The 27,539-nt window shown below is 27.9% G+C and overlaps 1 protein-coding gene across 2 annotated transcripts in view; it reads left to right on the top strand.

The window, feature by feature from the left end:
- LOC129964130 (ryanodine receptor-like) overlaps positions 1 to 27,539 on the top strand; it is a 214,693-nt gene that overhangs the window by 145,658 nt on the left and 41,496 nt on the right. For both annotated transcript variants that reach the window (XM_056078821.1, XM_056078820.1), the window contains exons 72-89: positions 114 to 229; positions 1,213 to 1,391; positions 3,025 to 3,095; positions 4,368 to 4,455; positions 6,689 to 6,823; positions 8,060 to 8,224; positions 10,356 to 10,415; positions 10,504 to 10,647; positions 11,345 to 11,457; positions 16,884 to 16,977; positions 18,077 to 18,189; positions 18,304 to 18,358; positions 19,437 to 19,502; positions 21,786 to 21,885; positions 24,234 to 24,313; positions 24,480 to 24,556; positions 25,936 to 26,090; positions 26,498 to 26,586. In XM_056078821.1, coding sequence (XP_055934796.1) covers positions 114 to 229; positions 1,213 to 1,391; positions 3,025 to 3,095; positions 4,368 to 4,455; positions 6,689 to 6,823; positions 8,060 to 8,224; positions 10,356 to 10,415; positions 10,504 to 10,647; positions 11,345 to 11,457; positions 16,884 to 16,977; positions 18,077 to 18,189; positions 18,304 to 18,358; positions 19,437 to 19,502; positions 21,786 to 21,885; positions 24,234 to 24,313; positions 24,480 to 24,556; positions 25,936 to 26,090; positions 26,498 to 26,586 — 1,900 coding nt within the window. The remainder of the gene's footprint in view (positions 1 to 113; positions 230 to 1,212; positions 1,392 to 3,024; positions 3,096 to 4,367; positions 4,456 to 6,688; positions 6,824 to 8,059; positions 8,225 to 10,355; positions 10,416 to 10,503; positions 10,648 to 11,344; positions 11,458 to 16,883; positions 16,978 to 18,076; positions 18,190 to 18,303; positions 18,359 to 19,436; positions 19,503 to 21,785; positions 21,886 to 24,233; positions 24,314 to 24,479; positions 24,557 to 25,935; positions 26,091 to 26,497; positions 26,587 to 27,539) is intronic.

The raw sequence follows: 27,539 nt of genomic DNA, 5'->3' as shown, positions 1-27,539 counted from the left end.
AGCATTGGATTCATAAAAAAATTACCAAAATTTCATACTAAAACAATCAGCATATTACTTTTTATTTTCAATCAAACCTGATTTTTTTCATTCATAAATCTAAATTCTTCCAGAAACCACGTAACCATGGTAACAAGCGAACATCTGAACAGTCTGTTGAAAAATATTTTGAATTTGATTCGAAGAACAGTAGGTGAAGAAAATGCTCCGTGGATGGTCAACATAGCAGGTGAGCAAAAACAATAGTTTGCTGCCTGAACTGATTTGATGAGTTTTTTTTAGTACTGTTAGATTTTGATCAGTTTCTTGACAAACATTAATAAAAATATTTCATAGTTTTACTTCCCATCTTTTAACCCTTTCTAGGGCCGTGGGAAGTATGCTTCCCACCAAATTTATCAATCTTTGTATGGAATTATGTAGGTTGGCATAAGTTCAGAGAAATTTTTTTTAGTAAGTCAGAAACTTAGATGCTTCAGTTCTTTATCTCAGACAAAAGGATGTGCCTTGATTTGTTACTTAATTATTAATTAACCAAATTAATTAATTAATCAAATTAAATTTATCTAAGAAGCTAAATGAAACCCTTTTCTTATTCTAATTTCAAGCCTAAAAATATTTTAGCATAATGACTAGAAAAAAATGGCCCTTTAAAGGGTTAAAATGATGGTCAAACAGGTGACCAAATGACATACTCGCTTTTCCTCACTATACTATAAAACAGAAAACTCTCATCTGCGGGACTCTGCAAAATCAAAGAATTACGGATTTTGTTGCTTTATTCTAGATCCACAATTTTTATGCTGGGGAGAATGGGAAAACATCGTTATTAGAGTATAGGTAAGAAAGTTCCAAAGAAACCACTACTATTGATTGTGATAAAACTCTGTTTTTAATACAGTAGCTGTTTCAATTCTAAAAACTTTCTCCATACTTTTAAATTATGCATTAGACGTATTTTGATTGTAATAAGGCCTTCCATAACTGTAATGTAACTTAATGTTCTGAATAAATATGAATTGTTTTTAATATAATATTTCAATATTTAATATATTATTTATAATATATAATATTTCTCAATACTATGGTATTGAGAAATCTGGAAGAGCCCCTATAAGCATTAATTTCATGTCTCTTCATTTAACAATTATACTTGAACGTTTTAAAAATGTAATTAAATGAAGGTGTAGTAACGATTTATTTCATTTCTAGCCCACGCTGGTCAGATTGTGATCAACTCATCGGAGGAGCTTCTAATTGACCCAGTGCTTCCTTTGGCTGAGAAGATTTGCGCTCGCGCGGTGGCGGTATTCCATAAAGAAGAATCCATGAGAGGATATTTGAAGTCGGCAACCGAAGATACATCTCAAGTGGAAGGACAGTTGCAAGATGTGAGTAATTCTAATCAAAATACATATAAATGATATATAAAAGGAATTTTACATCTACAAGTTTGAAGAATTATAACATTCTAGGGCCATATCGGATGTCACTATAATAAGAGAGAACATAAAAGAAAATGAATGTCCTTTTCGCTCTTTTTCTTTTCAAACCATTCATTTCAAATGAAAACCACATTTTTTTGTTTATATTTATACAAAATTGAAACATTATTTCTATGGAAAGGGGTTTGAATATTAGAAAGGTCGACAAAACGCTCTTAAAGCAATAGTAAAAGGTCTTATAAAAATAGAAATTTTTTGGTTATGTTCAAAGTAAGGTAAAATCCAAGATAACAAGGATCGTGTCTTACCTCGTCTCGATTTGAAACCATATCCATTAAATTCTTTTTCTATATTTATGTCAATAAAAATAAAAATTGTAATTTCATCTGCAGCAGTTTCAAGGTTTTTTTTTCATTTTAAAGTTATAGGTTAATTAAAAATCCTGTAAATATAATATTTCATTGCAAAAAGAGTTATATTTCCTATACCCACATTTACTAGACATAAGCGAAAACTATTGCCCTAAACTTAGTTTTAGGTATAGCAAAGTGCCCATGTGCAACATGATGAGATCGGTTATAAGCTGAAAGCGATCCTATCTCAGAGACGGCACAAGATATGGGAGGAAAGTTGAATTGTAGAACATCTTTGATTTAGTATAAGAAGACACTTTGTGCATATTTCTATTAAGAATAGAACACTTAAAATGCATAATTGTTTGTTCGTATTTCCAAAATATTTACATCACAAGAATGAACGAAAAAAAAAAATTGGAGGAGAAAAGGGAGCGCAGAATATTTTTTTTCTTTTGAGAATAACTGAAATAGCAGGTTTTGAGCCAACATTGCAGGACTTCATATAATGTATTACTGTTATTTGTGTCAACGTAGCAACCGATATGATAAAAAGTGTGAGCAGTAAAATTCAAACAAATGCCCGAATTTATACTGCAGATTTTATACTGCAGTATGACCACCGAAAAAAAAGTTATCTTGTGGTAATTAGTGGGGTTTTTTACAGGTTTCATGACGTATAATAATAAATTCGTTAATCGCGAGTGAAGAAATGCGTATTTTGCAGATTTTTGTCCTAGGCGTTACTGCACTTAAGGTGTCTTTTCGTATTGAACTGAAGACATTCTATAATTTTGTTACTGACTTTTTCCTCGTATCTTGCACCTTTTTCGATGAAGCTCCATTGTTTGTCACTAGATAGAGATTTAACTGTTTATACGGTGTAGCACATGGTGACTTTAATATACCTAGACATCATATTGGTATCAATAGTTGTCGTCATTTTCATGTTTATATGGTGCAAAAGGACTTTAGTGGACACCCGATATCTTAAAAGATTATTTCTTTAAGAAATGCAATAAAATCATCTTGCACAAAAATGGTTTTTCTTTAATTTTTCAAAAATAAATTGAATACCTTATATTATAAATCACTGTCTTAAAATATACTTCATTAATTTTATAGTTAAAGAGACAAAAATCATGAATTTTCGGTAAATAAATTAATACATTTACTCACATCAACTTTTTTTTTTACTTCTCACGTTTTAAAACATTTTATTACAGGAATTTAGCTTGCTGGTCCGTGATGTGTATGCCTTCTACCCTCTATTAATCAAATATGTAGATTTGCAAAGGTAAGAAGTTTCATTTAAAATTATTATTTTCTTATCAATTTAAAGGATCTTTTGTTTACCTTGATATTGAATTCCAGAAATACGTTTAAATTTCCAAATTTCAAAAATGTTAATCATTTTTTGGACTACGAAGAGATTAAAACAGATTACAATTATTTATATAAAATCTATCTCATTGCTAAACATTAATTTATAATTTTTTTCTTTAATATTCAATGCAATTAATGCTCTTTAAATGATCAGAGTTTTTCCATCGAGATGAATGCGCTTCGTTCAACTTTAAGTCGACAATTATTCGCCTGTTAGTTAAAATTCATAAAATTTTCGATTCAGTTTTGAAAATGACACATTTATTAAATAGAATTGTGAATTTTCTATTTATAATTGCAATTAAGTGCATTGATGTTAAATAATCCTGGTGATAATGAAAGAGATTTCTAATATTCTGAAAAAACATTTTCATATATTCTTTAAACTTAAAAGAGGTTAGGCATTAAAAATATAAATTGACTTAATTGCAAAATTTGCTGTATGAAACTTAAAGCATTTCAGAAATCAGGAGCAAATTTAAAATTTCATAATTCGTAAACGAATGGTGATAAAAGAATGTCGTTTGCGTAGTAGTGATAGAAATAAAACTAAATTCTTTTTTTAATATATTAAAATTTAGTTCATATAATTTACTATAAAAATTAAAATAATAAATAATTACACTAATTTACATTACTTATATCAGCAGTTCTATGGTCGGTCCTCTAATCAAGTATACAGATTTTAGGCAGGAAACAGCAGCATTAAGCACCTTATTCGATGCGAGAAATGGTACAGCGATAATAAGCAACAGAAGCGTTCTTTAAAGCAATGAAAACGCGTATTTCTTCATGATTGAATTGAGGTTCTAAATGGAAAATGACATATTGAACAATTATAAACGTTATTCTAACGGGCACAGTACATCTTTCATTGTTTTGGCCAATATATTATCGCGTATAATGGCATCACTCGGTAACTGCAAGTAATGCGATGGTGTAAACTACAGTATAGGAGTTCCGAAACAAATAAAAACCTGTTTTTTCCCTCCAATCTTTTCTGTTCATTAATCCATCTTCATTCGCTTGTGAATCATTGATTTTTAAAGTTAATCTTGCCTTCTGAATAACTCTATATGTAATGTAGCTATAAAATTCAAAATGATTTAAAATCAGTTTTTTTTTACTAAAAATTGTATTCTTAGCCTGCATTTTGATAACATTTTGGGCATTTTGCTTGTAGAGCACACTGGTTGAAACATAACATCAAAGAAGCTGAATCGGTGTACAACTGTGTGGCACAAATATTCAACATATGGTCCAAAAGTCAGGTAAAAAATAATTTTAATCCTTTTCTTTATTCTAATTATTTTTTGTTTAAGATGTTTTATCTTACTTAGTTTGCAAATTCATCATTTCAATAAACTTTTTTTAAGTGTAATCAAGTTGTTTATGTAGTTTTAAATGATATGATTTTCTTTGTTCAGTTATAATTTAATAATATGTCAGCCAGTCAAAACTTGGTTAAAACTTCGTAAAATTACATTTAACATGCAGGGTAGTTAAAAATACGCTTTTTCTGACCATTGTAGAAGAGTAAAATAACTGATGTTTATAAGATTTAGAAGAATCTTATAAGAAATCTAGATAAAATATTTTTCAGATTGTGGGGGAAACAAATAATACAAAAACAAAATTAAAAAGTAAGAAAATAATTATAAAAATTACTTTGTTTTATCTTAGAAATCATTATTTATGTTGCAACTTAAATTTCTAGCAATTATTAGTATCTGCTACACTCCTTCAGTGACTTGCAATGGTTTTTAAACCTACTGAAGCAGTTCAGCACACATAATAGAAACGATATTTCCTTAATAAATAATATATAAGAATATATAACAAATACAAATATATAAGAATATTTCATATTTGCGCTTTAATAATGTGCAGTCATTTGCAAGAAGTTTCACTTCGTAATATTCCTTCCTTTCTTTCCACAAAGACAGATTTAGATACTTTTTGATTACAAACAATGCACATTATGAGAACCTCCGCCAACTGAGAAGCTAAATTGACCAATTTAGCTTCACAGTTTACTTTAATCAATACGTTATTTATTTTTGTAATTTTTTGAAAATATGTATGTTATTATCTATTTTTTTAAATGTATTTACTCTGAAAAAATGATTTAAGTAATAAAGTTTTTTAAAAAATAATCATAATCAGTAGTTAATCATAATCATTAAAAATAATCATAATCATTAAAAAATAATCATAATCATTAACTTCTATTTCATAATCATCATAATCATAATCATTAATCTCTTTGCTTACAAATAATAGATATATATACTTCAAATATAATAGCTGTAAAATTATTATTTTATAGTACATAGCAAGTAAAATATAACGTAACTAGTTAATAAATAATTAATATTCTAATATATTGTAAAAATAATTACTTTAATGAATGATTGTATTAATCAATGGGCACACATACTGTAATCCGAATCGTTAATAATTCAAAGAACTTTTGTTCTTACTAATTTATTTATTTGGCAGTTAGTCTGAAAACAATTTCTAAACAAGCTGCTTGCGACTTCCCTCAGACTAATGGCACTAAGCAATTGCTTAGATGGAAATTGCCACTGATGCTGCATACCAATCCTAGAGAGTCACTTCATCTGTATGAATTAGAAAAGTATTGCATAATATGTATTACTTGACGAAGCTAAAAACTAGGTTGTAGAGAGGAGAGAAGAAATATTTCTACATATTTAACATGAATTATTTATATCGGAACCACAATCAGCTGGAAAGTCAGGAATACTGAAGGAGAGGCAGGCAAATTTTCGTCTTCAGCAACAAAGAATTCGAAATCGCATTTCATTTAGGTTTAGAGAGAAAAAACACATCTGAGAAAATAAATTATTTATTGAAACACTACTTTACTTTCTTAGATTGAACACACTCCGTGTTGGACTCCTGTATTATTCAAAATTCGTAATTAATATGCGCCATGGTCATGACTAAATAATTATGTCATGGCAACGGAACTAATTTTATGGAACTGGAAGGAATGTTTTAGTATGTTCCCTAATCATTCTTTTTTTATAGTTAATTCAGACATTCACTACATCATATGAAATGAAAGTTTTTGAAATTTTGTTCTTAAGATTAATAGTTTTCTTCTGAAATACTTTCATTAAGACATTTTTCCTTGTAACCAGTTGTACCTCTGTTTGATATTTTATTTAATATATGATTACAAATATTTTTTTCTTAATAGTGATGACATAATATTTGAATTTTCTTTTTGCATGATTGGGATGTGAATTTGAATTGTGTATTTCCTTCAATCTATCTAAAAAAATCATACTGATTTATTGTAGTTTCCTAAAAACTGATTTCCCCCCTCCCCTCCATAAATTTATTAATTACTCATTCAATTCATTCAGGAAACACATATCAAATATTTTCTTTCATGCAACGAAAAGTATTTCTCAGCTTATAAATCTTACAAGTTACATTAACTTGACTAATCTATGTCTTTCATTTGTGCAGTATTACCGAAGGGAGGAGCAGAATTTCATATCTCAGCATGAAATAGACAACATGACTCTGATCATGCCTGCAGCCGCCGGCAGAGGAAGAGCCAGTGTCCAGAATGTCCCGCAAACTGCAACTTCATCCAAAAAGGTACGTTCGGAAGAGGATATTAACTTCATTTTCAAAATAAATCATATTGCTAGAAAATCTCTTGTTTCATTTTTTTTTGAAAATTCTAGATTTCAATATACATGCTTATTATATTTAATATAAAAATTAATAAAATATTTAATATATCTCTAAATCTAAACTTATCAAAAGAAATGTGTGTGTGTCTGAAGTGTCCAAACAAACCTGTAGAAAAGAAATCTATAGCCTAGAAATTTAGCTAACAGGTGGTCATAAAGTGACTTAAATCATCTCGAAGTCAGAGTTTTAAAATTTAATGTAGAAAAAAAACTTGAATATTTTGTGGTATTTTGAATGATTTTACACAATAATTTGCTCGTCGCATCGTTCCTAAAGGTCGTAGAAAAAAATTTTGTGCACCGTCAAAGAGAGTAAACAATTGATATCTACAGAAATATGTTTTGTACCTCTGCCATAATCAACAATGTTATGAGAAATATTTTTAATTAATTTTTTTCCCGCAATATTTTAATTGAAAATAGAATTCTTGTATTCGATATTTTAATTCCGTTATCTTTTTTTAGCTAATATTTCAAACATTTCTCTGAAATTTAAAACAAGAATGATCAGAATTCATTTAATCATTGATTTTAAATTAATTTTTTTCCTAGTGAACTGCAAAGATTATCGTCATCAGTCTGCGGATAATCCGCTGAGAGACATTTTACTTCTTTACTGATTTGGCAACAAGCCAAATCCTGAAACCAATAACCGTGAAGATTTTTTTGTAACTTTATTAAAACTTACTTTATTAATTGATTTATATTAAAATCATTGTTTGCAGGCTACCTTTTAATTTAATTGTAATCCACTCTATTTCTTTTTTGCGTCTTTATTTTCAGTTATCTGCTTTGATTTTTATCGTCCTTAACTCATCAATTGCTAACAAAAAAGTAAAAAAAAAGTTTTAAACAGATCGATATTATTATTATTTAATATTTTATTTTTAATGCTTTATATTATTTTCTGGTTTTGATTCTTCTGGCAATTATCATGTTATGAGTAACACGTACGGGTTCTGCTTGTTAATAATGAAAAATATTTTAATGTAAGGGCAATTTTAAGTGAAACAACGATATTTGTTAAACTAATTTAGTTCATTTATTATTGCATATCAGTCATTGTTCTTTCTTCTTATTTATTCTACACTATATTTTTATATCCATTTTTTATTAATCATTTTCTACAAATGAATAGGTTAAAAAGAAGCGTGACCGTGACGTGAAGCGTGACAAAGAAAAGGAGCTCGCATCGAGTCTGATGGTGGCTTGCTTGAAACGTTTGCTGCCAATCGGCTTGAACCTCTTTGCTGGAAGGGAACAAGAATTAGTGCAACATGCTAAGGATATGTTCCTCAAAGGAGTAAGGATACTTTAATTGATAGTCAATTAATATTATTGTAGAAAATGGATTTATAATTTTAATTACATGGGAAAATATTCAGAAGTGCCCTATAAGAAATTTTTGGCTTTCATTTATTGTTGAATTGTGTTACTTAATATTATAAGTTAATTATCCACGAAAAGCTACATTTGTAAGATGTTTCCATATCTTAAGTACTAGAATTATAACATGTAATAAAGGTTATACGGGAGGCAACAACATTTTTTTTCTAGCAACAATGGTGTTTAATATTATCATGTTTTTAGATAATCTTTTGTGCAGAATTAGTGTCTACTCTAGTTACACCTACATATTGTATGATATTAAAAAATATTCACAATATTGTATAAAATTGTTAAATATTAAATGATATAATATAATATTGCATAATAATGTATAATATTGTGCTACTTGGGTATCACACATTATATACGCATTTTTAAGAAATATTCTCCATTAACATCTCGTCAACATTCTGTATCATTATTAGTATTCTATAACATTTAGAAACCATTAATTCAAACACATAATGATGATTTGTTTCATTAAATCATTTCTGAGATGCTTACAATGCGTGTTGTTGGAAAAAGGAAACGGAGAAAGAATGATTTGCGTTATCAAGTTAGATCGTGGTATGCGTTATCGTAGATAGATTAGCTGAAACATCTTTTCTAAAGGCTTGCTACACTGGAAAAAAAGTAACGAATGTTTATTTGTTGTTTTATGATAGTTAAAAGTTTCATCGTCCATACTTGATTATCGCCAAGGTAACTGTAATCTCCAGCATCAGTGAAATCTGTCAATCTATTATTTATCATCTCCAGCATCAGCCTGATCTATTTTTTATCATCATTTTTATATCTAAAATGATCAAAATCATTTTAGATATAAAATGATGATAAAAAATTCTATAAAAACTTTGGATGAGATATAAACAAAAAAATAAATAGCTGTGTTCAGTGCAAATAAATAAATAAATAAAATTAAATAAATAAAAGTAAAAAAAATAAATAAATCGAAATAACTTTTAAAACTCAGTTTTCACGAGATATGTAAATTGAATATTTTGAATCTGATACATGCTATTTATTAACAACTTCAAAATGTAGAAGGTTTAACTACAAACTAGCCTCACAGGTGACTAAATTGCCTGCTCTGATTATTGACTTTTTGCGATGTTATATAAGGAATACAAACTGCAGTGTTTAAAATTCATCTTCATATTTTATAAACTGAAAAACATGAAATCGACTTACTGCAAATTAAAAAGTTATATATTAAAAACCAAAAACGGAAATGAAAATATTACTACGGAATTAATCATTGATAATAATATATATTTAAATATTTTGGTGGAAAAGTGTGAATCTCATCATAACATTTAGAAGCAATATCTATTAAATTGAGTTAAAACTATTATTAAAATAAAGAGGGGAAAATGTACAAAAATGAAATTGATATCATCCCAAAGGTATTTTTTTAAATCTTAAGTTAATATAAAAACTATTTTTATAACATAATAAATATTGTTGGAATATATATGCTCATCAATTTTCATAATTAGGTCATAATCATTTCGCATCTGGGAAAGTTAAGCCTATTTTCGAACTTCATTAAACTTTCTCTTTGGAGCCTATATCTTGAATTCTTTTATATTTTCTTTCCTTTGGCTGAATGGATTTTTTTTGGTGACACGGCGAAACATTTCCAGAATATTTCTTATAATATTTTTAGCTCTATTAATTAACTAAGCGAAGTTTTGAATTACAGCAGTAAAAGCGTTCAATGAAGCAGACTGAAATTCATATGACCGTCTGTTAACATTTGATTGTTGCCATTCGATAATGTATAATAAGAGCGATTTCTGTACCACGTACATTAGCATTATATATAGAGAGAGAGAGCTTAGAAAATTAATTCGTGTGCAAACAATCAGATGAAAGATTAATGAAATGACAAAGGAAAAAAAAACAAATTAATAAAACTGCCATGTCACATCTGCGAAATATTTTGTTGTAGAATAATTTTAAAAACCCGAATGTTTTGGTTTTATAAAAAAAATTCTAATACATTAATATCTGTTAATATGTATGTCATTTTTCTTTTACAGAAAGTTCAAGAATACGATATCTTCGATTATATCAAATTACAGCTTACCCTTCCTGATAAGGTAGACATACATGTCCTTTAATTCTCTTTAAAATCTGTAATTTTCATCTAAAAATAGTGTTTTGACGAATTCTTTCTATTCTTCCCAGATTGATCCAAGCGACGTCATGAGTTGGCAGCATTATTTGTATAGTAAATTAGGAACCAAACGAGAAAGCACACAAAAAGTATCACCAGATGAACTAGTAGAAAAAATTATAGACATGGCTAAAGTTCTCTACGGATTGCATATGGTAAAGTTCTTATTCCATTTCATCCTAAATGTTGCATTATTTTTTAGAAAAAAATGGAGAAAATTTATAAATTTAAAGAAATATTATTTTTCATTTTCTGATTAAATGTGATGCCATAATGTCTTTGCCATTTTACAATATCTATGCATTCTATTTTAGAATCGTTAATAATACAAATGCTAAATGTCATTTACATTTCTTAATACACATGCTTATTTTTTATGCTTAAAAGAATGGAAAGTTACAAAGCATTTAAAAACTGATTTGAATCTTTCGTCGAGCAAGCATGGATTAAATATTTTATTGAACTCCATAATATATTCTACAAAATTTAAAGGAACTTTATGTATTTTAGAACAGCTTACTAATAGATTTTTTAAAAGAAAGAAAGAAAAGATTCCTTAGAAATTCATTTAATTTCTATTTCATACGCAATGCATATTAAGAGTATTACTGATTCCACTATATTTTTATTTTTAAAAAATATTTTATTTATTTTTTAATGAATTCTGCTAATTCTGCTATTGAAATACTTTATTAAAATCCCGAATCTCTTCCTAATAAACATTTCAAAAGTAAAAGAAAAAATGTAGCCAAATTTGATTTTTAAATTCGCAATCCTTTGAATTTGAAAAAAGAAACAACTGAGCATCTGCCAGTGACTTCTCCATTCAAAAACCGAATTTGCTTTCAACAGATTGACCATCCTCAAGGTCAAATGAAGGGTCTTGTTCGCAGCGTTGTTTCCTTGCAAAGAAAGCGAGCTGTGATTGCTTGTTTTAGGATGACATCACTTCACAGCTTACCAAGGTAAAAATACCAAAAGAAAGGAACGCATGATTGACACTCATGTCGAAGCATGATATTACTTATTTTAGGAAAAACTAACCAATGTTTTATTATTCCTTCGATACTAACTGTCTTGCTCGTTGTTGTGAAAAGTTTGAAGTTGTTATCCAACAGTTCTGTACGAAGTAATTACATTATAGCAATGATTTAACAGGATTATATTATAATTAATATCATTGTTTATCTACTTAGCTGTTCTAAAGCTATTTGATTTTTTTATTCTAACAGTAAATATTATAATTTCTGTCCACACTTCTCTGAATAATGAAGTTTGAAGCTTAACTATCAAGAACAAGCAATGATTATTAAGTTTATATGTAATAAAATTTTCAAAAGTTTATTGTATAGTATGACTATGTCAAAAATAGTTTTAAGGAAATTTAAAATCGACAAAATCACAGGAAAAATGTAAAACATTTCTATAAATGTTACTCATTTTTACAATAAAATTATTTTTTTTCTAAAATTCCATATATAAAACCCATAAAATTATAGATAAAATATTTTGTTGATTTCAGGCTACTCAGATTCATTTCAAATTATATCACTTAAAATTTTAATTATTCAACATCTACTTCCTTCTTGATATTCGACGTAAAAATTTCATGTTAAATAAGATATTCCCAATAACATTAAACATCCCCAAATATATATATTTATAACATAGAGAATAAGCTTCACATATTTGCTTGCATCAAAAATAAATATTTTGTGAGACTTAAAAATTTAAAATACTGTATTTGTAACTGTAAGACGAAGATATTTTTTGTGTAGTGAATGCATTTTATGTTTGTGATTGCTTCGTGTGGATGCTAGCAACTAACTTCTTCCTAGTGGAAATGTATTTGTTGGCATGTGATCCATCCCCCTAGGCTCACAATGCTAGACCTGCAAGAATAGCCTGGCAGAAGTTGCTGTCCACTTCCAAGAAGCGCATAGCAATTAACTGTCTGCGTAGTGTGCCTTTGTATAACCTACGAAGGTAACTAACTTCATTCTTTAAAGCACCATTCAAATTACCTTAAATTATTTCTTCTCTGAATTATTAACTCACTGAATGCCTTTAGATTGAAATTTTTGTCACTCACTGAATGCCTGTAGATTGAAATTTTTGTTTGAAATTCTTGACAGTTTCGTATTTGCAATTATTACTCAAAACAGAAACAAACATTTGTTTGACATTCATTTTATTCAGTAAATCAATGCATTTGACAGTTAGATTGACTATTTCTAGTGGAAATTAATTTCATATATGTTGATAAGTAGGAACGACCGATTCACCCATTAATGACATCATATTTTTCACGTCTCTTAGATTTATATATAAAACAATACCACAAAATTAAATAGTTTTCATATTTAATATAGAATCCCATTACACACTATATATATTGAATGAAAAACCTGAACACTTTTCTGATGAATAAAATATTTCTGAACACATATTCAGAGCTAAGAGACTAATTCAAAGAGTAAAATAATAAATCTTTTGACAGAAAAGGTTTATTCAGTGTTATAAACCAGCTAAGTGTGTGCGACATGTATACTCGTCAATCCAAATCTTCATTTTATCGCGGTCGATGGTAATTTTTTATTTAATAAAAATGAAATCATATCCACTTGATAATGATTTTTTGCTAGATTTACTATGCAACCATTTGTATTGCGTTCGACATATATATGCTTGACTTTAAAAAGAGGGGCTTGAGAGTCTTTCAAAAAATGAATTCCGCAGTCAACTGGTTAAGTGATAGTCAAAGAAAAAAAGGTATTGGTACATATTACTTTTTCCTTTTATTACCATAGTTGTTGAAACATCTGTGTTATCAGTAACCCAATCTTTCTAAATAAGTACAGAAGAAATCAGTTGACTGAGCCAATTATCGTCGGTTTTCTGAACTTCGTCATCAGATCTGAAATTCTTTCTTCATCGCAAGTGTCAGATGATGATGCATCCACATTTCGTTCTCTGTAAAGATATGACGAAGGAAAGGAACATCTTCTGCCTGATATTGCATTAAATGCATGCTCTGAACTGAATACATTCTCATTCTTACGATTATATTGCTGTATTTCAGTTGCCATGCTATTTATCTAGCGTGAATGTCTTTCAGAAGGCTAACTTTTATGTGCATAATATTTAGTACACTGCCAATGGAGATGATGAGTTCGTGTGCAGTTCTCTTACATAAATATGACAATCTGTTCGATATTCGACACAGCATATGTCATGTGTGGTGGATGGGCTTGACTACCCCCATCCGTGCTCGTCTCGCATATCTGTCCTACCTATCTCAAATTTCTTGCATCAAAATTACCTGTTTTCTCTCTCAGTAAACATCTACTGGTTATCAATGAGTTTTACCTGGGAAAGGTTTCTTTAACCTCAAAAACTTTATTGTGCTTGCACTCTAATCGTCGATCTATCTAATCGATCTATGGCAGCGTTGACTGCGTCAACATTGCCATATTCTAACAGACATCTCGGAAGCCTATGGCACAATTAACTCTACTTTACCGGTGACGTTTGAATGCTGTCATCATCTATTCTGTTCAAACATGGAATTTAATTCGCATGTGGAATATATCCACCCTTAATAAAACTATTGCAATTTTATTTTTTTAAACTACCTTACTTTTTTACTACTATCTTACTTTTTTTCTTATCATGAGTGGAAGTTCCATACTGAACAATTGCCCGGCTATTTCGACATGTCGCTAATACTCAGTCAAATGTAACTTCATGGTTATATTTAATCTGGCAAGATTTGATTTGTTCTGATGGGGATAAATATATATATTCTTCAATTTTGAGTATCAAGAACTGGACGAGTAGATCTGAGATTCAATCGATATTTTTTTCTTTCTGATCTGTTTTGTTTGTGACATTAGTCGTAACAAGCATTTGTATTCAAAAATTAATTACCAAAGTGTGGCTATTCAGTCTATTTTTTCCATTGAAGAAGACAATGAAGCGCGCATATTATGCTTGAATCGGATTCGCATGCAATTAAAATAAAATTAAACAAGAAAACAGTTAAGCTGCAGATGATTTGACATTTTATTAATATTCATCAGTTTGTCGAAATGTAAGTTAAATTATTAGTCAATAGAAAAACATACATCTATCCATCTATGCATATGCAACTAATCATGTAAAAATCAGCATGCCGGTGTTCCATGGTCGACGGAATTTTGCAACTCAAAGGTTTTTTTCCATCGGATATAGCTACTGCTGAGAGAAAATAACATTGAAGATTTTGTTTCTTAATAAATTTGGAAGTGCCTTAATAATCTATTAAAATCGTTAGAAATTTGGTGAGTCACGATAAAATGTTTTTGCCTTTTGTTTTCACACATCAGCATCTCGGTTTCGCTCAGACATCATATTAAAGAACTAAAACGATCATAATAAGCATTTTTTTTATTTCTTATCAAACCGGAATTGCTATATACAAAAGACATCAACAAATAACATTGTGGAAAAATGACATAGATTAGCTAGTATTAGACAATGAAGAAAGATTAAATTGTTTACAAATATTTTATACTCCTTATCAAACTGAAAATGTCACTCACAAAAGAACGATTAACAAATAATATACTGGGGCAATGACATAGGTTATTTTATTAGAGAATGAAGAAAAATTAAATTAATAATAGCAATAATTTGTGCATGAAACAATGAAAAATTTGCATTTTGCCATTTCCCTCTCATGTGTGGATTGGATATAAACTTGCTTGAAAAATTCTGTTTCATCATATTGTGATATAAAATTTAACTTTTATTAATAACTTTTTTATTAACAGAAATGATTTTCTTATACGATTTTAATAGCCTATATGGAAGAATCAGTCAAAAAATTATTTGCAATAGAAAAATGAATGAAGAAATGAGTTTATGAGGGTTACAGTTTATTTCTGAGATCGAAATTTGAGGACATATAATAAATGATAAAATCGATTTTTTTAAGAACTCGAATTTAAAAGGAATAATTTTAAAAAGAAGTGTTTTTTTCAGTCATCTTCAGCATGTCGTTTTAACAGAATAAATTAATAATAGAGAAAACAATGACTACAAAGGATTTCAAATAATAAATTTGTTTTTATACAACATAAATTTATGTTCATATCAATATTTTATGTTGCCAGATGTGAATTAAGCAAAATATTAAAGTAGAGCTATTTTATCTCAGAATACAGTATTTTTTTAAAAGCAACTCCGAAAAAAACTTTTATTTAATTTGGCTTTTTTCATGTTAATAAAAATAAAGTATTGTAATCGACTTTTTATTTGCTTGCCGCTAAAAAGAATTTTGAAATTTTGTACACTTACGTAGTTGATAAAAATTCACTTTTTTATTTATTTCTAAACTAACGATTCAATGTTAATTTCGTACACATAGCGGCACCAGATAATCTATTTGAGGAAAATAAATGATTGCATAACTTTATAAGATTTAGTGTAATGATTAATAAACTGTAGAAATAGTTGAAGTAACTATTTTCTAGCACGCCAATAAAAATGTGAAGTTTTTACATTAGTTTTTTTTATACATTTACACAAAATAAAATAATTTTCCTTCAATTGATGTTAAATAAAATACTTTAATTTTAATTAGTTACTTACAAGTTTTCCATGGATCAATTAATTTGTAGAACTATTTTTTTTTCAAATCCCCGCTTGGAATAACAAGTGAAAAGAAAATTCAAGCTTTCTTTCGTCCTTATTGATTGCTAAGTCTCCCTGCTTGGAAGTTCCAAACTGATTATTAAGAAAGGACAATCCTATCGCTACCTATGTAGGAATTAGTTATTCTTCAGTTAGGAAGTTTTAAAGTAAGAATGTCTGAATTGCAGTATCTTGTAAATAGAAGCATTCGCTAACCTTGAAAGAAGAGTCGTCTTTCTTTCAGGGTCGTTCGACTATGTCATGAGATAGCTAAGATTAAATTGATACGTTTTTTTCTTTTTTTTCTTCCATTGAAAAAAGATTTCGCTTACAGAAATCTGTGTCTGGTGACAAAAAAGCACACACTTTCGAGCGCATCCATTAAAAGAAAGAAAGAAAAAAGGAGGAAAGGGGGAGAGAGAAACACCTCATTAGAGACTTAATGCAATTGCATAAATGAAGAGCTTAAATAAAGTTACTTTCTCCAGATTTATAGATTAGGTTATATTAAAACAATTTCTTACATAACAAAAGACGTACCCTTATATATATATATATATATATATATATATATATATATATATATATATATATATATATATATATATATATATATATCCTTTTATTTAATATTTACATTTTTTGCATTTTTTTTATTTGCATTTATTTTAAAACAAATGAACTAAAATGACTTTGAACTTCTCCTGAAAAATAGGCACAGAGCAATCAACATTTTCCTGCAGATCTTCAAAGAAATGTGGCTAGAAGAAGAGAACACGGGCCAGGAGCAGCTCATTGAAAACTTAACGGTAAATTACTATTTTATTTTTTCATTTTCATTTTTATAGAAATCTTTGAATGAAGTACAAAATGATTTCAGTTTTTGTTAATAAATTTTAATGTATTTTTTATATATATTCTATATATAATACATGAGTTACAAACTAAAATTTTTCGCATTACTTATACTTATTATTCCTAGATAGATGGATTTTTTTTATAAAATTAAAAGCAATAATAATAAAGATAATTATTTATTGTTTCTTTTATTATTTGTTTTTAAGGACATTTTTTTCTGTTTGAATCTATTGATTATAATTCATTGCTCCTATTTAATTAGATTTATATTCATTTCTGCCTGCTTCGGCTTTAATTTTTAATCCGAAATTCTTCGCAACACCCTAGCGAATATTTTTCTTCACATTTATATTATAAAAATTATATTTAATATTATTTAAAATTTTTTATCTAATCACATTGTTGAAGGCATATATTTATCGAAGTTCCTATTTTTTATTGAAAGATTTTCCACATTTTCCATCATAAAAGCATTTGCGATTTGTTTATTATTAATCAGCTTTGGTGGCTACTTAGTTTGTAGATAATAGGGCTGCATTTAATTCCCATTAAATATCATATGTATAACTTGGTGTTTATAAGTTTCTCATCAAATTAATTTTAAGCACTAAACTATGATAAACAGTTTGAGCCGTGTGAAGTAATTACATGAAACTTCCTTATGAAATTCATTATATCATAGTATCAATAAAAACGTAAATGTTTGGGTAATCCAACTTTTAATTGCACTTTGTGTTTTGCGGTAATTCTACTTCATTTTTCAATCACTTATATAAACAACAGAGATAATGGGCAGAACTTTTATTTGTTCTGCACTTTCAATAATTCATTTCTCTTGGACTTACTTTGCTCACTTCATATGAATTTTCCAATAAAACAATTTATAAACACACGCTGGCGATACCAAAGTAGTTTTTAAAATTTGACTATGGGCTCTCACATAACTATATTACAAATTTCCGAACGATTTCTTTGGCGTTCAGAATCAGAATGTAATAAATACCAAAACAATAATTTTTTTTAATTCTCAACAAAATTTGCTTTCTGCAGCAATCCTTTGAAGATGCCGAGACCAAAAAGGAAGCAGAAGAGGAAGAAGAAAAACCAGATCGTCTGAGTCAATTGGTAGTCGCTTTTTGCAGAAATGCAACAACAGAGCAAAGGTAGGTTTGGTCATACCTTCTTTATAGTTGTCTACAGGGAAGATTTCTCTGATTTTTGAACTTTTATATCTCTAATGCCCTTTAAATAATGTATGCATTGTTTTCTCTTCTTAGTGGTGGAATGAGTGAAGATGACTTGTACATGCATTACGCCGATATCTTCAGCAAGGTAATTTATCAATTTCTTGAATAAAATATTTTTCATTTTATTGTTTCTTAGATAATAAATGATTTATAATGTTTATAAACATTCAGTCAAAAAATAATAGTTCAAACCTTCTTATGAATGAATGTATGAATGTGACAGAATTATTTCCACATATCTGAAGATATTAAAAAAACAAATTACAGGTTTGTTCTCGTTAACAAAGTGAAAGTTCGTTAATCGTTAAAAAATTTGATCTCGAGATTCGATGAATATGTATACTTGGAAACTTCTTGAGTCCGGGTAGAAATCATTTTTGTAATACTTTTGGTACGAATTTAGCATTTCTTTGACTCAATCATATGATCCTTGGTGAGTTATTTGGTGAGTAATCCCTGACATGCGTTTATGTCATCCAAAAATTGAATCTGTTTTAGAGACGTTTTTATCAACCGACAGAAACAAAAATTTGACTGCACTTGTAGTCACAAATTCTCACACCAAATTTAATATATTTGAGCCATTACTTTTTTGAATTATCGCTTTTACTTTTTCTGAAAGTACATATCGACAGATAGTCAACCTGAAGTTAGTTTTGGCTCAAACGTTGATAAATCTTTAGATGTTAAATCTGTGTACCGAATTTTATTTATCTAGCTCTCTTCGTTTTGTAGCTATCGTGTTAATTTATATTCTAACAGCCGGACAGACGAACTTCCTCTGAAGACCTTACTCAAAATTTAATAGAAATTTGCAAATTTGATGTAAAGACCGTATACCAAATTTCAGCCATCTAGTTCAAAACATTTTTGAGCTATCTTTGTCAGACAGACAGACAGGCGTGCAATTTTTAAAAATGTGTTTTCCGAACTCAGGGAGATCTAAAACGTGGATATTCATCTAAATCACGAGTTCGAATTTTTCGACAATTACTATACTTCCTCAATACTACATATACGAGAAAGTAGAAAATGCAGTTTTTGTATAATTAATTAATACGTGACAAAACGAATGTTATAAATTTAATGTGAATAAATTTGCCATTTATGTATTGTTCTATTTCAACTAATAAAAACATTTGTTGTTATACTCTATCTTTTAGAGCTGTGGTGGAGCCGATGAAGATGAAGAAGAAGAAGACGGAGAAGAGGAAGGTCCATCCATCCATGTAAGTTGCAACTCTTACTCAAAGGCGGTTTAAAATTTTATATTTAACAGAAAAATTCAGCTAGAAATTTCCGATTAATATATCTATTCATCTAAATATTGGTACATTTCTTCTTAAAAGAAACTACCCACTATTTGCTGATACGATTTTGAATGTCGAAATGTATTTAAAATTTTCTAAACGTGTTCGTGCATAATTGAATGAGATTCGTCCTGGTTTTTTAACTGATGCAATGTTTTAATTCATTTAGAAATTTGAAAACGAATCAATCTTTTCAATTAAGAATACTTATAATGACATGATGAATCACAAGTGTTCAAAATGATTATACCATCACCAAAATTTAATATATTATTTAAATTCCACCTGAGGATGAATTAATACTTAAAAAGAGTTTTCTGATAGTATTTAAAATAAAAATATATGGAATGCATTTAAATGCATGCTTTGTGATATAATTGAGATATGTCGAGATTCAATGCATACATATATAGATAAATATATAAAATTGTAATTGATGATAAAAAAATAAAGAATCTTAAATTTTAAAAAAATATCTAGTTTGTTTCATAAATTTAACTATTACAGTATATCTTAAGGGAGAAAAACTGAAATCATATTTTAAGATTAATTTACTACTTTCATATAGCATTAAAGAACTAGAAAGAAAAATTATATCATTTCGTGGCCGCCTTAACCTTCTTAAATCAATTACAGAAATACTGAATTAATAGCAAAATCCATACACCGCGGTTACAGAATCATGTGTTATAAGAACCATATCATAGAGCATGTAAGTGAACCCATGAAAAAATAATGATTTTTTTTATTCTTTCATTATATTTTATTTTAAAAAGGACTTTTTTACGACTCTTCTTAAAATTGAATCTCTGGATGTTAATACCTCCCATATCTTGCTCATTTTTTACTATTCCACTATATAAGAAGTCAAGCAGCAAGGAAAATTTATCTACACATAATCTATGAAAAAATACTTTAACCTACAAGTTTTCCTATGACGCGTATTCATTGAATTCGTTACTTTTTAACCACTTAATACATAGCATAACACTATCCTGCGGCCCCCGATACTTATAATATAGTTATCTAACCAGTTGCATGAGCACAAGATGGAGAAAAAAAAAAGGAAAAAAGATGCGACAAAACATCCATGAAATCTCCGCAGAGAATCCCATCGGAATGGATTTTCTTTGGAGACTGGACAGCTACCTTTAATCATATTTAATGTTTTAGCAAAGTAATAATTAAATGAAGGGAATAAATATACCTGAAAACATATGGTGACAATGGATTGAACTTACATAGAAAAGTTGATATTTATAGATTCAACTTCTCTACATTTCAGAGGTTAGTTGTGACTAAACAAATTAGAGTTTACAAACTGAAGAGAAACAAAAGAAAAAAAAATTGAAAATGATAAGAAAATTATATAATGTTGTAAACATCTATATGACATGTATAAACATATAAACAAACACTGTAGAATCGGAAATCCGTAGCTTCTGTCTGGGGTTCCTGTGGTTTTGATTTCTGTCTTCCTTTGTGACAGCCAATAAAAGCCAATTCATGAAAAGAAAAGAAAGTTTATTATTATAGAGAAAATAGGGTGATCGATTTCAAAACTTAAAAAGTAATTTTAATGTTAAAGAGATTTATTGAAACTCTGACCAATAAATGTCTTCCAAAATAAATTTTTATTGTTCAGTGTATTGCCTTCCTCTAGTATATTTCATCTAGCATTTTTTTCATGCTGCCATTCGGGAAAGAAAAAATTTGCTCGTATAATGGTATGTATGTGATTTTTAGATGCTTTAATAGTTTTATATCATATATTTTGTTTTATAATAAATAATTATATGATATAAAACTATAAAGTCGTTTTTATAGCATAAATAGTTTTTAGTTTAATAATATAAATTATTAGTATTAAATTTTCACTTTAACGCATAACTAATGCTTTGAAACTAAAATCTACATGTATAGCTAAACCACAATAGTAATGATTTTTTTTCTATTTAAAAAACTTTAGTTTTCTTATGATTAAAATATTTCTTACTGCCTTTTTTTTAATAATTTACTATTTTTAGAAGTTTTATAACAAAATTTCAAAGAATTCTATCATTGAAAAATATTAGTTAAAATACATTAACCAATATATCTCAATGAGGTATGAAAAACAAGTAATAAATGTCAAGGAATAATGTAATTATTATTAGAACTTTTATAGTATTTTACTGACGAAAATAATATTCTGCACTTCAGGAACAAGAAATGGAAAAACAAAAATTGCTGTTCCAACAAGCCAGGCTTGCTAACAGAGGCGTGGCTGAAATGACGCTTCTCTACATATCTGCTTGCAAAGGTAAATCTTTTTTAATAATACCCTTTATTCACCACATTATCAATTACATAAAAAATTTATTTCAAATATTTTTTTCTTGATTACTTAGGAGCAAACTTAAAGATATAAGCAATAAAAATAATGATTATTGCATTATCATAGCAATTAAATGAGACGATATTTAGTTAGTACCGTAGGTACTCAAAGGGCAAAAAAAATATCAGGACAAAAAATTTTTTGAAATTAATTTATTTTTATTCTTATTTACATGTTATCTATTACTGATGATATTGATAAAAACAATTTTCTTTTCATTGCAACATAAAAATACCTCATACATACTACATTTAGAATGTGACTTTCTCTGAATGCCATTTTTGGACAAAAATCGCACCGACCGCGAGAACTTACAAATGTTGGTCAATGGCATCTTCTGTTTTGTAGACGAATTGCGTTCGAAACTGAAAAGTTCTTTCTCCTCCGCTTATTGCTTCCAAGATGTTGTGAGACATTTTGCAGATTTTCCATTGATTTTGGCCTTCCTCTCTTCTTTGGTTCTGATCTCGATAGTGTGAGAAAACCCTGAGTCACTCTCCTTTTATATTCGAGTACAGATACTGTCTCATTTAACTCTTTATAGGCAACATAACAGTTCATTAGAGCCATTTCCAGCATTGCATAAAACAAGCGGTGCCACCACTTCTTGGATTTTCTGTCTCTGTCATATAAGGAACGCAGCATATCGACTGCGTAAATCGGCTAAAAATGATATTACTTTGAAAAAAATTGAGATCTAATGAACTGCAGTAAAATTTAATGAACAACAAATAATCTCTCATAAAAATAATTTGCGATTAAAAAAAATTTTTTTAGTAGTAAAGTTGGGATTTTAAAAAAATAAGACTCATAAGACTTTTAAAAAATAAGTCATAAATATCAAGAAGTAAAAAAATCAAATATATACTATTCACACAAAACAAATTTGCCTTTATTACTGACAAATAATGTCTTCATAATTAACTAATTTTTATTTTTATAAATAAAAATAAATAAACAAATATATCATTATTAAAAATAAAGTTTTAAATCTATAAAATAAAATTAATTTCACATAAAGGCACAACATTTTTGAAATAAAAACGTTAAAAAAAATCAAACAATAATGGGTTATAAATGAAAGTTTTCCCATATCTTCTGTTAGACCTGACGGTACTTATAAGTACCAGTCAATAAAACAGGTTTGAAACATTTAACAAATAAGCATTAAATATATTTAAATTTTAACATTATCATTAATAAAGTATTGGCAAGAGAGAAAAAATTATATATTGGGACTTACCTTCAATTTTGGAGGTGATATATCAGTAAATGCAAATGTAGGTGACGAGCTCATAAAATGGCGTTTAAATGAAGACAAGACGCTTAAAGATGCTGCCTTGAGCGAATACACCTTCATAGAACCCCTAATGTCATCTAGTGTGGATAAAGAACACTATATAGATTTGATACTTTTATTTACCGATGGTATTCCAATCTCTCAATATATTTTAATTCAATTTTGAATCTGATGGTACTTTAAATACTGTCTGTAAATAAAGGGTTAATAATATCTAAACAATTAAAGGAAATAAATATAAAAATAAAGTTATAACTAGAAAAGCAATTTTTGGAAATGAGAATTTAATACAAAATTGCAATGAAAATTTCATATCATAAGTAGAATTCTAGTAATTAGAAATCCAATTCAGAGTAAAAATATACAAAATACATACGTCTAGATAAACTTTCATATATAATTTAATTTGTAATTTTTTTAATGTAAATACTAGCAGCTTTTGGCAATCAGTCGGTTTGCCAGTTATATTGATTGTGTTTACTTTCAATTGCATCTTTTATCCATAACTTAATGTTCATGATTCCAACAAAAATATTATTTTCTATTTTGCTTATTTATTTTTGGTCCTGGAGAACACATACACATACACTTTCCTTTATTATTAATAGAGATTACAATAATTATTATTTATTGTAAATTATGATATCTAAATTTCAAGAAATAAATTTTCTCTGTCTTTTTTACATTATTTTTTATCCTTTATATAATCATCACGATGTTCAGATAATTACATTTTTACAGTACTGCAGCTTTAACAAACTCATTTGAATTCATTGCCCTTTTCTTTTTTTTATTTTAATATTTGTTTTTAACCAGTTGAAGAAAAATTGAGCATTTGGCAGAATACAATTAAAAAAAAAATAGTGAAGCATTGAAGGAAACCATGATTTTAAAATTGTTTTGATAAAAAAATCCTCTTTTTAAAGTTATAAACAACTGAATTCGTTAAAAAAATATTTCATATTTCTTTTAGGTGTTCAAAGTCCAATGACGATGAATACACTAAGGTTAGGTATTTCCATTCTGAAAGGTGGTAATGTGGATATACAAAAGGTAAATACATATGTCTTTGATGTATTTTTTAAAAAATAAAATTATACTCTTCTTGATTTTTGTATCTAATTTTTAAAAACTTTTATAATTTTGTTGCTTAAAATAATTTTATATTTTATAAATAAAAAAAAATTATGAATATAATTTTTAAATATTTGTACTTCAGCGTATGTTGAAACATCTGAAAGAAAAGAAAGATGTAGGATTCTTTACATCTGTTGCTGGTTTAATGAATTCTTGCAGGTAAGGCCCCATTATTAATTACTATTATATCATTAATCATGACATTAATAAACTCCTCAATGACTGCAATAAAATATAGATAAAATTACACTTTTTATCTAAAAAAATTCATATGATTTATTGACTTTATTTAAATAATATTAATCTATATTACATAAAAAAAATAATCAATTCATGTGTATGTTTCTTTATTTTTAAATAATTTTATTTCTTAAAATGAAAAATCATTTAGTGGTTTCCTCATTTTATTTAGAAACTATTTAACTGCTTTAACAAAGAATAATTAATCTATATTATTCAAATCATACTTTACATTCAGAAATAAATAAAATGTATGTAATAAAAGAACATAAAATGATTATTGCTGAAACCTTAATGTAAATTATTATCTCTTAATTTTCCAAAAATTATTCAGTAGGAAATAAAATTCACATAGCTCTATTTCTTTCAAAATTCTAAACGTTTAGTTTAAAGCAAAACAGAACATATTTTTGAAAGAAGAACAGGTCTTTTGAACAAAGTAAACAGAGGGAGCAAAGGAACTAAAATCTCCTTCAAATATTTTTTTAAAGGTATCTTTTTTAGAATTTTAGAAGTAAATTAAAATAATTGCTGATGGTTTTAAATGATAAAGATATACTTCCATAAATAATTATTTTTCATTTCTATAGTACCTGGATATGTTTACAGCATGGGAAAAGAATATATTTAGTTATCAGCTTCATAATCCTATTCTGCAAGTTTTTTTCTTCTTTTTTTTTCAGTTTTTAAGGGCAATTTTGCAAATCTATGTAAATGAATAAAAAAAAGTGAAAAACATTAATTTTAAACGAGATTTTCATTATAAATACTCTCATAAAAAATCAAAAAACAAATAAAAAAATTCAATAACTAACTTGTTTTTTTTTTCAATAAAATGGTAATTTATTTAAACATGTAGAGGGACAGGACTCTTTATAACTTCATTAGGAGGTAGATGAAAATAATGGAACAGTTATTTAATTTCTTTTAAAGTTCCACATTTCACAAGACAAAACAAACACGAACACGAAAATACACATCACTCACTTAGAATTCTATCTCATAATGACCTCCAAGAAGAATCATGGGAAATAAGTTTAATAAGAAACTGTTGTCTGAAAAGAGAAGGTAATAAAGTTATGTAACCGCTACAGATGTTAATAAGGTAACGCCATCTGTTGCCTCAAAAGAGAAAGTAGTAGAGTTCTGTAACCGCTACAAACAATTATAAAAATATCCTACAAATATGCACTACTACAAATTATAGAATTTATTCCTGTAAATTGAACACATTCGTTTTACTCCTAAATACTTGTTTAACCCTAAAAGAATAATCAAGTACAAATATCTCCTCGCAGTGTACTGGATCTGGATGCCTTCGAAAGAACTCAGAAGGCTGAAGGTCTGGGAGTTGGATCCGAAGGAACAGCCGGAGAGAAGAACATGCATGACAAGGACTTCACCTGCGCTCTCTTCCGTTTCCTGCAATTGCTTTGTGAAGGTCACAATCTCGGTAAGTTAGTTTTAATTAATGTTCTGAAATCGATTGAGCATTTCTTCGCTGTTATTATTTGAATGATTCCAGAATGGAGAAATTTGACTTTTATTTAATTTGCTTTAAAAAAATCGTTCATCTTTTTCAAAAGTAATTCCTTAAATGTGTACATATCCTTTAATAAATAATGTATTAAATATATAATTTATACTTGATTATTTTTTGTTAATAATTTAAAAAGCCTTTTTAAATGCCTTTCATACTTTACGTTTTAATAAAATTTATATCAATCAGTGTTTCATTTTGAGTATATATTTCAGTGTATAACACATGCATTAATTAATAATGCTTCGACTCATTTTGCTATTTTAGTTGGTGTTATTTTTTTATCAATCTGATGTTAATATGTCAATAATTATCTTCAGATTTCCAGAATTATTTGAGAACACAGGCTGGAAACACAACCACTGTAAATGTTGTCATCAGCACCGTCGATTATTTGCTGAGATTGCAGGTACGAATAAATTCTTAATGTCAGTTCCTTGTTTGTAAATCAAAAGTTCATACGATTGCTTATTATTATTTTCTAATTTTAATATATTTTTATTTTTTATTTCTACAATTCTCACATAATTTGTAATTTTCGATCAAAAAATAAAATTGTTCAAAAACTGTAATGTTAGGATTGTGAATAGAGAGAAATGTTTTCGAATTTTAACTTCTGCCCTCCTATTTAAGATGTCTTAATATGATTCACAGTGTGGTCATCATTATTGTAGTTTATAATAATGTAAAATTGCATTTGGCTTATTATGTTCAGAACTTAAGATTTCTGAGGATAATATGGCTAGGGTTGCTAATAAGGCCACTTGACGATTTGAGCGTTAGTTTAAACTTTCCCTCCTCCCTCCAAAAAGGGATTTGTTACTTTGAGAACAAGGCGAAAAAAGAAACTATATCCCCTCTCCGAGCTGTATTAATCCAATAATCGCTTTTTGTGATTGAAGAAATCTATATTGGCATTCCTATTTGGCCATTCTTATTTTGATATCATTAGTTACTTTTTATTTGTTTAGTTATTTAATTTTAGAAATATAATGTATTATTGAACCTGATTAAATTTAAACACTCAGAAAACATAGTTCTCACATGAATCATAAGAGATTTTATAAATCTAATTACAAAAAGATAAACTCATTAATGGCTGCAATACCAGCATGCTATTCTACTCTGCCACACAATTTCAAATTTTTTGGCCCGCTTGAATTTTTGACTACTATTTGAAAAAATTTTGCATTCGAATTTATTTCAAAAGAATATTAATATGTTTTCTCTATTAATGAATTGTGTTTTTTTTATCTTTGCTTTATTACCCTTCATTAAAGTACTACTTAATAGAAACGAATTTCGTGACAAAAATAAGAAAATGGCCATATTACCTTTAAAAAAATATTCTGTAATATTTTA

Source organism: Argiope bruennichi, chromosome 3 (genome assembly GCF_947563725.1).
Source record: "Argiope bruennichi chromosome 3, qqArgBrue1.1, whole genome shotgun sequence".
Classification (NCBI taxonomy): Eukaryota; Metazoa; Arthropoda; class Arachnida; order Araneae; family Araneidae; genus Argiope; species Argiope bruennichi.
The sequence above is the reverse complement of the archived record's forward strand: the minus strand, read 5'-3'. Positions and strand labels throughout refer to the sequence as shown.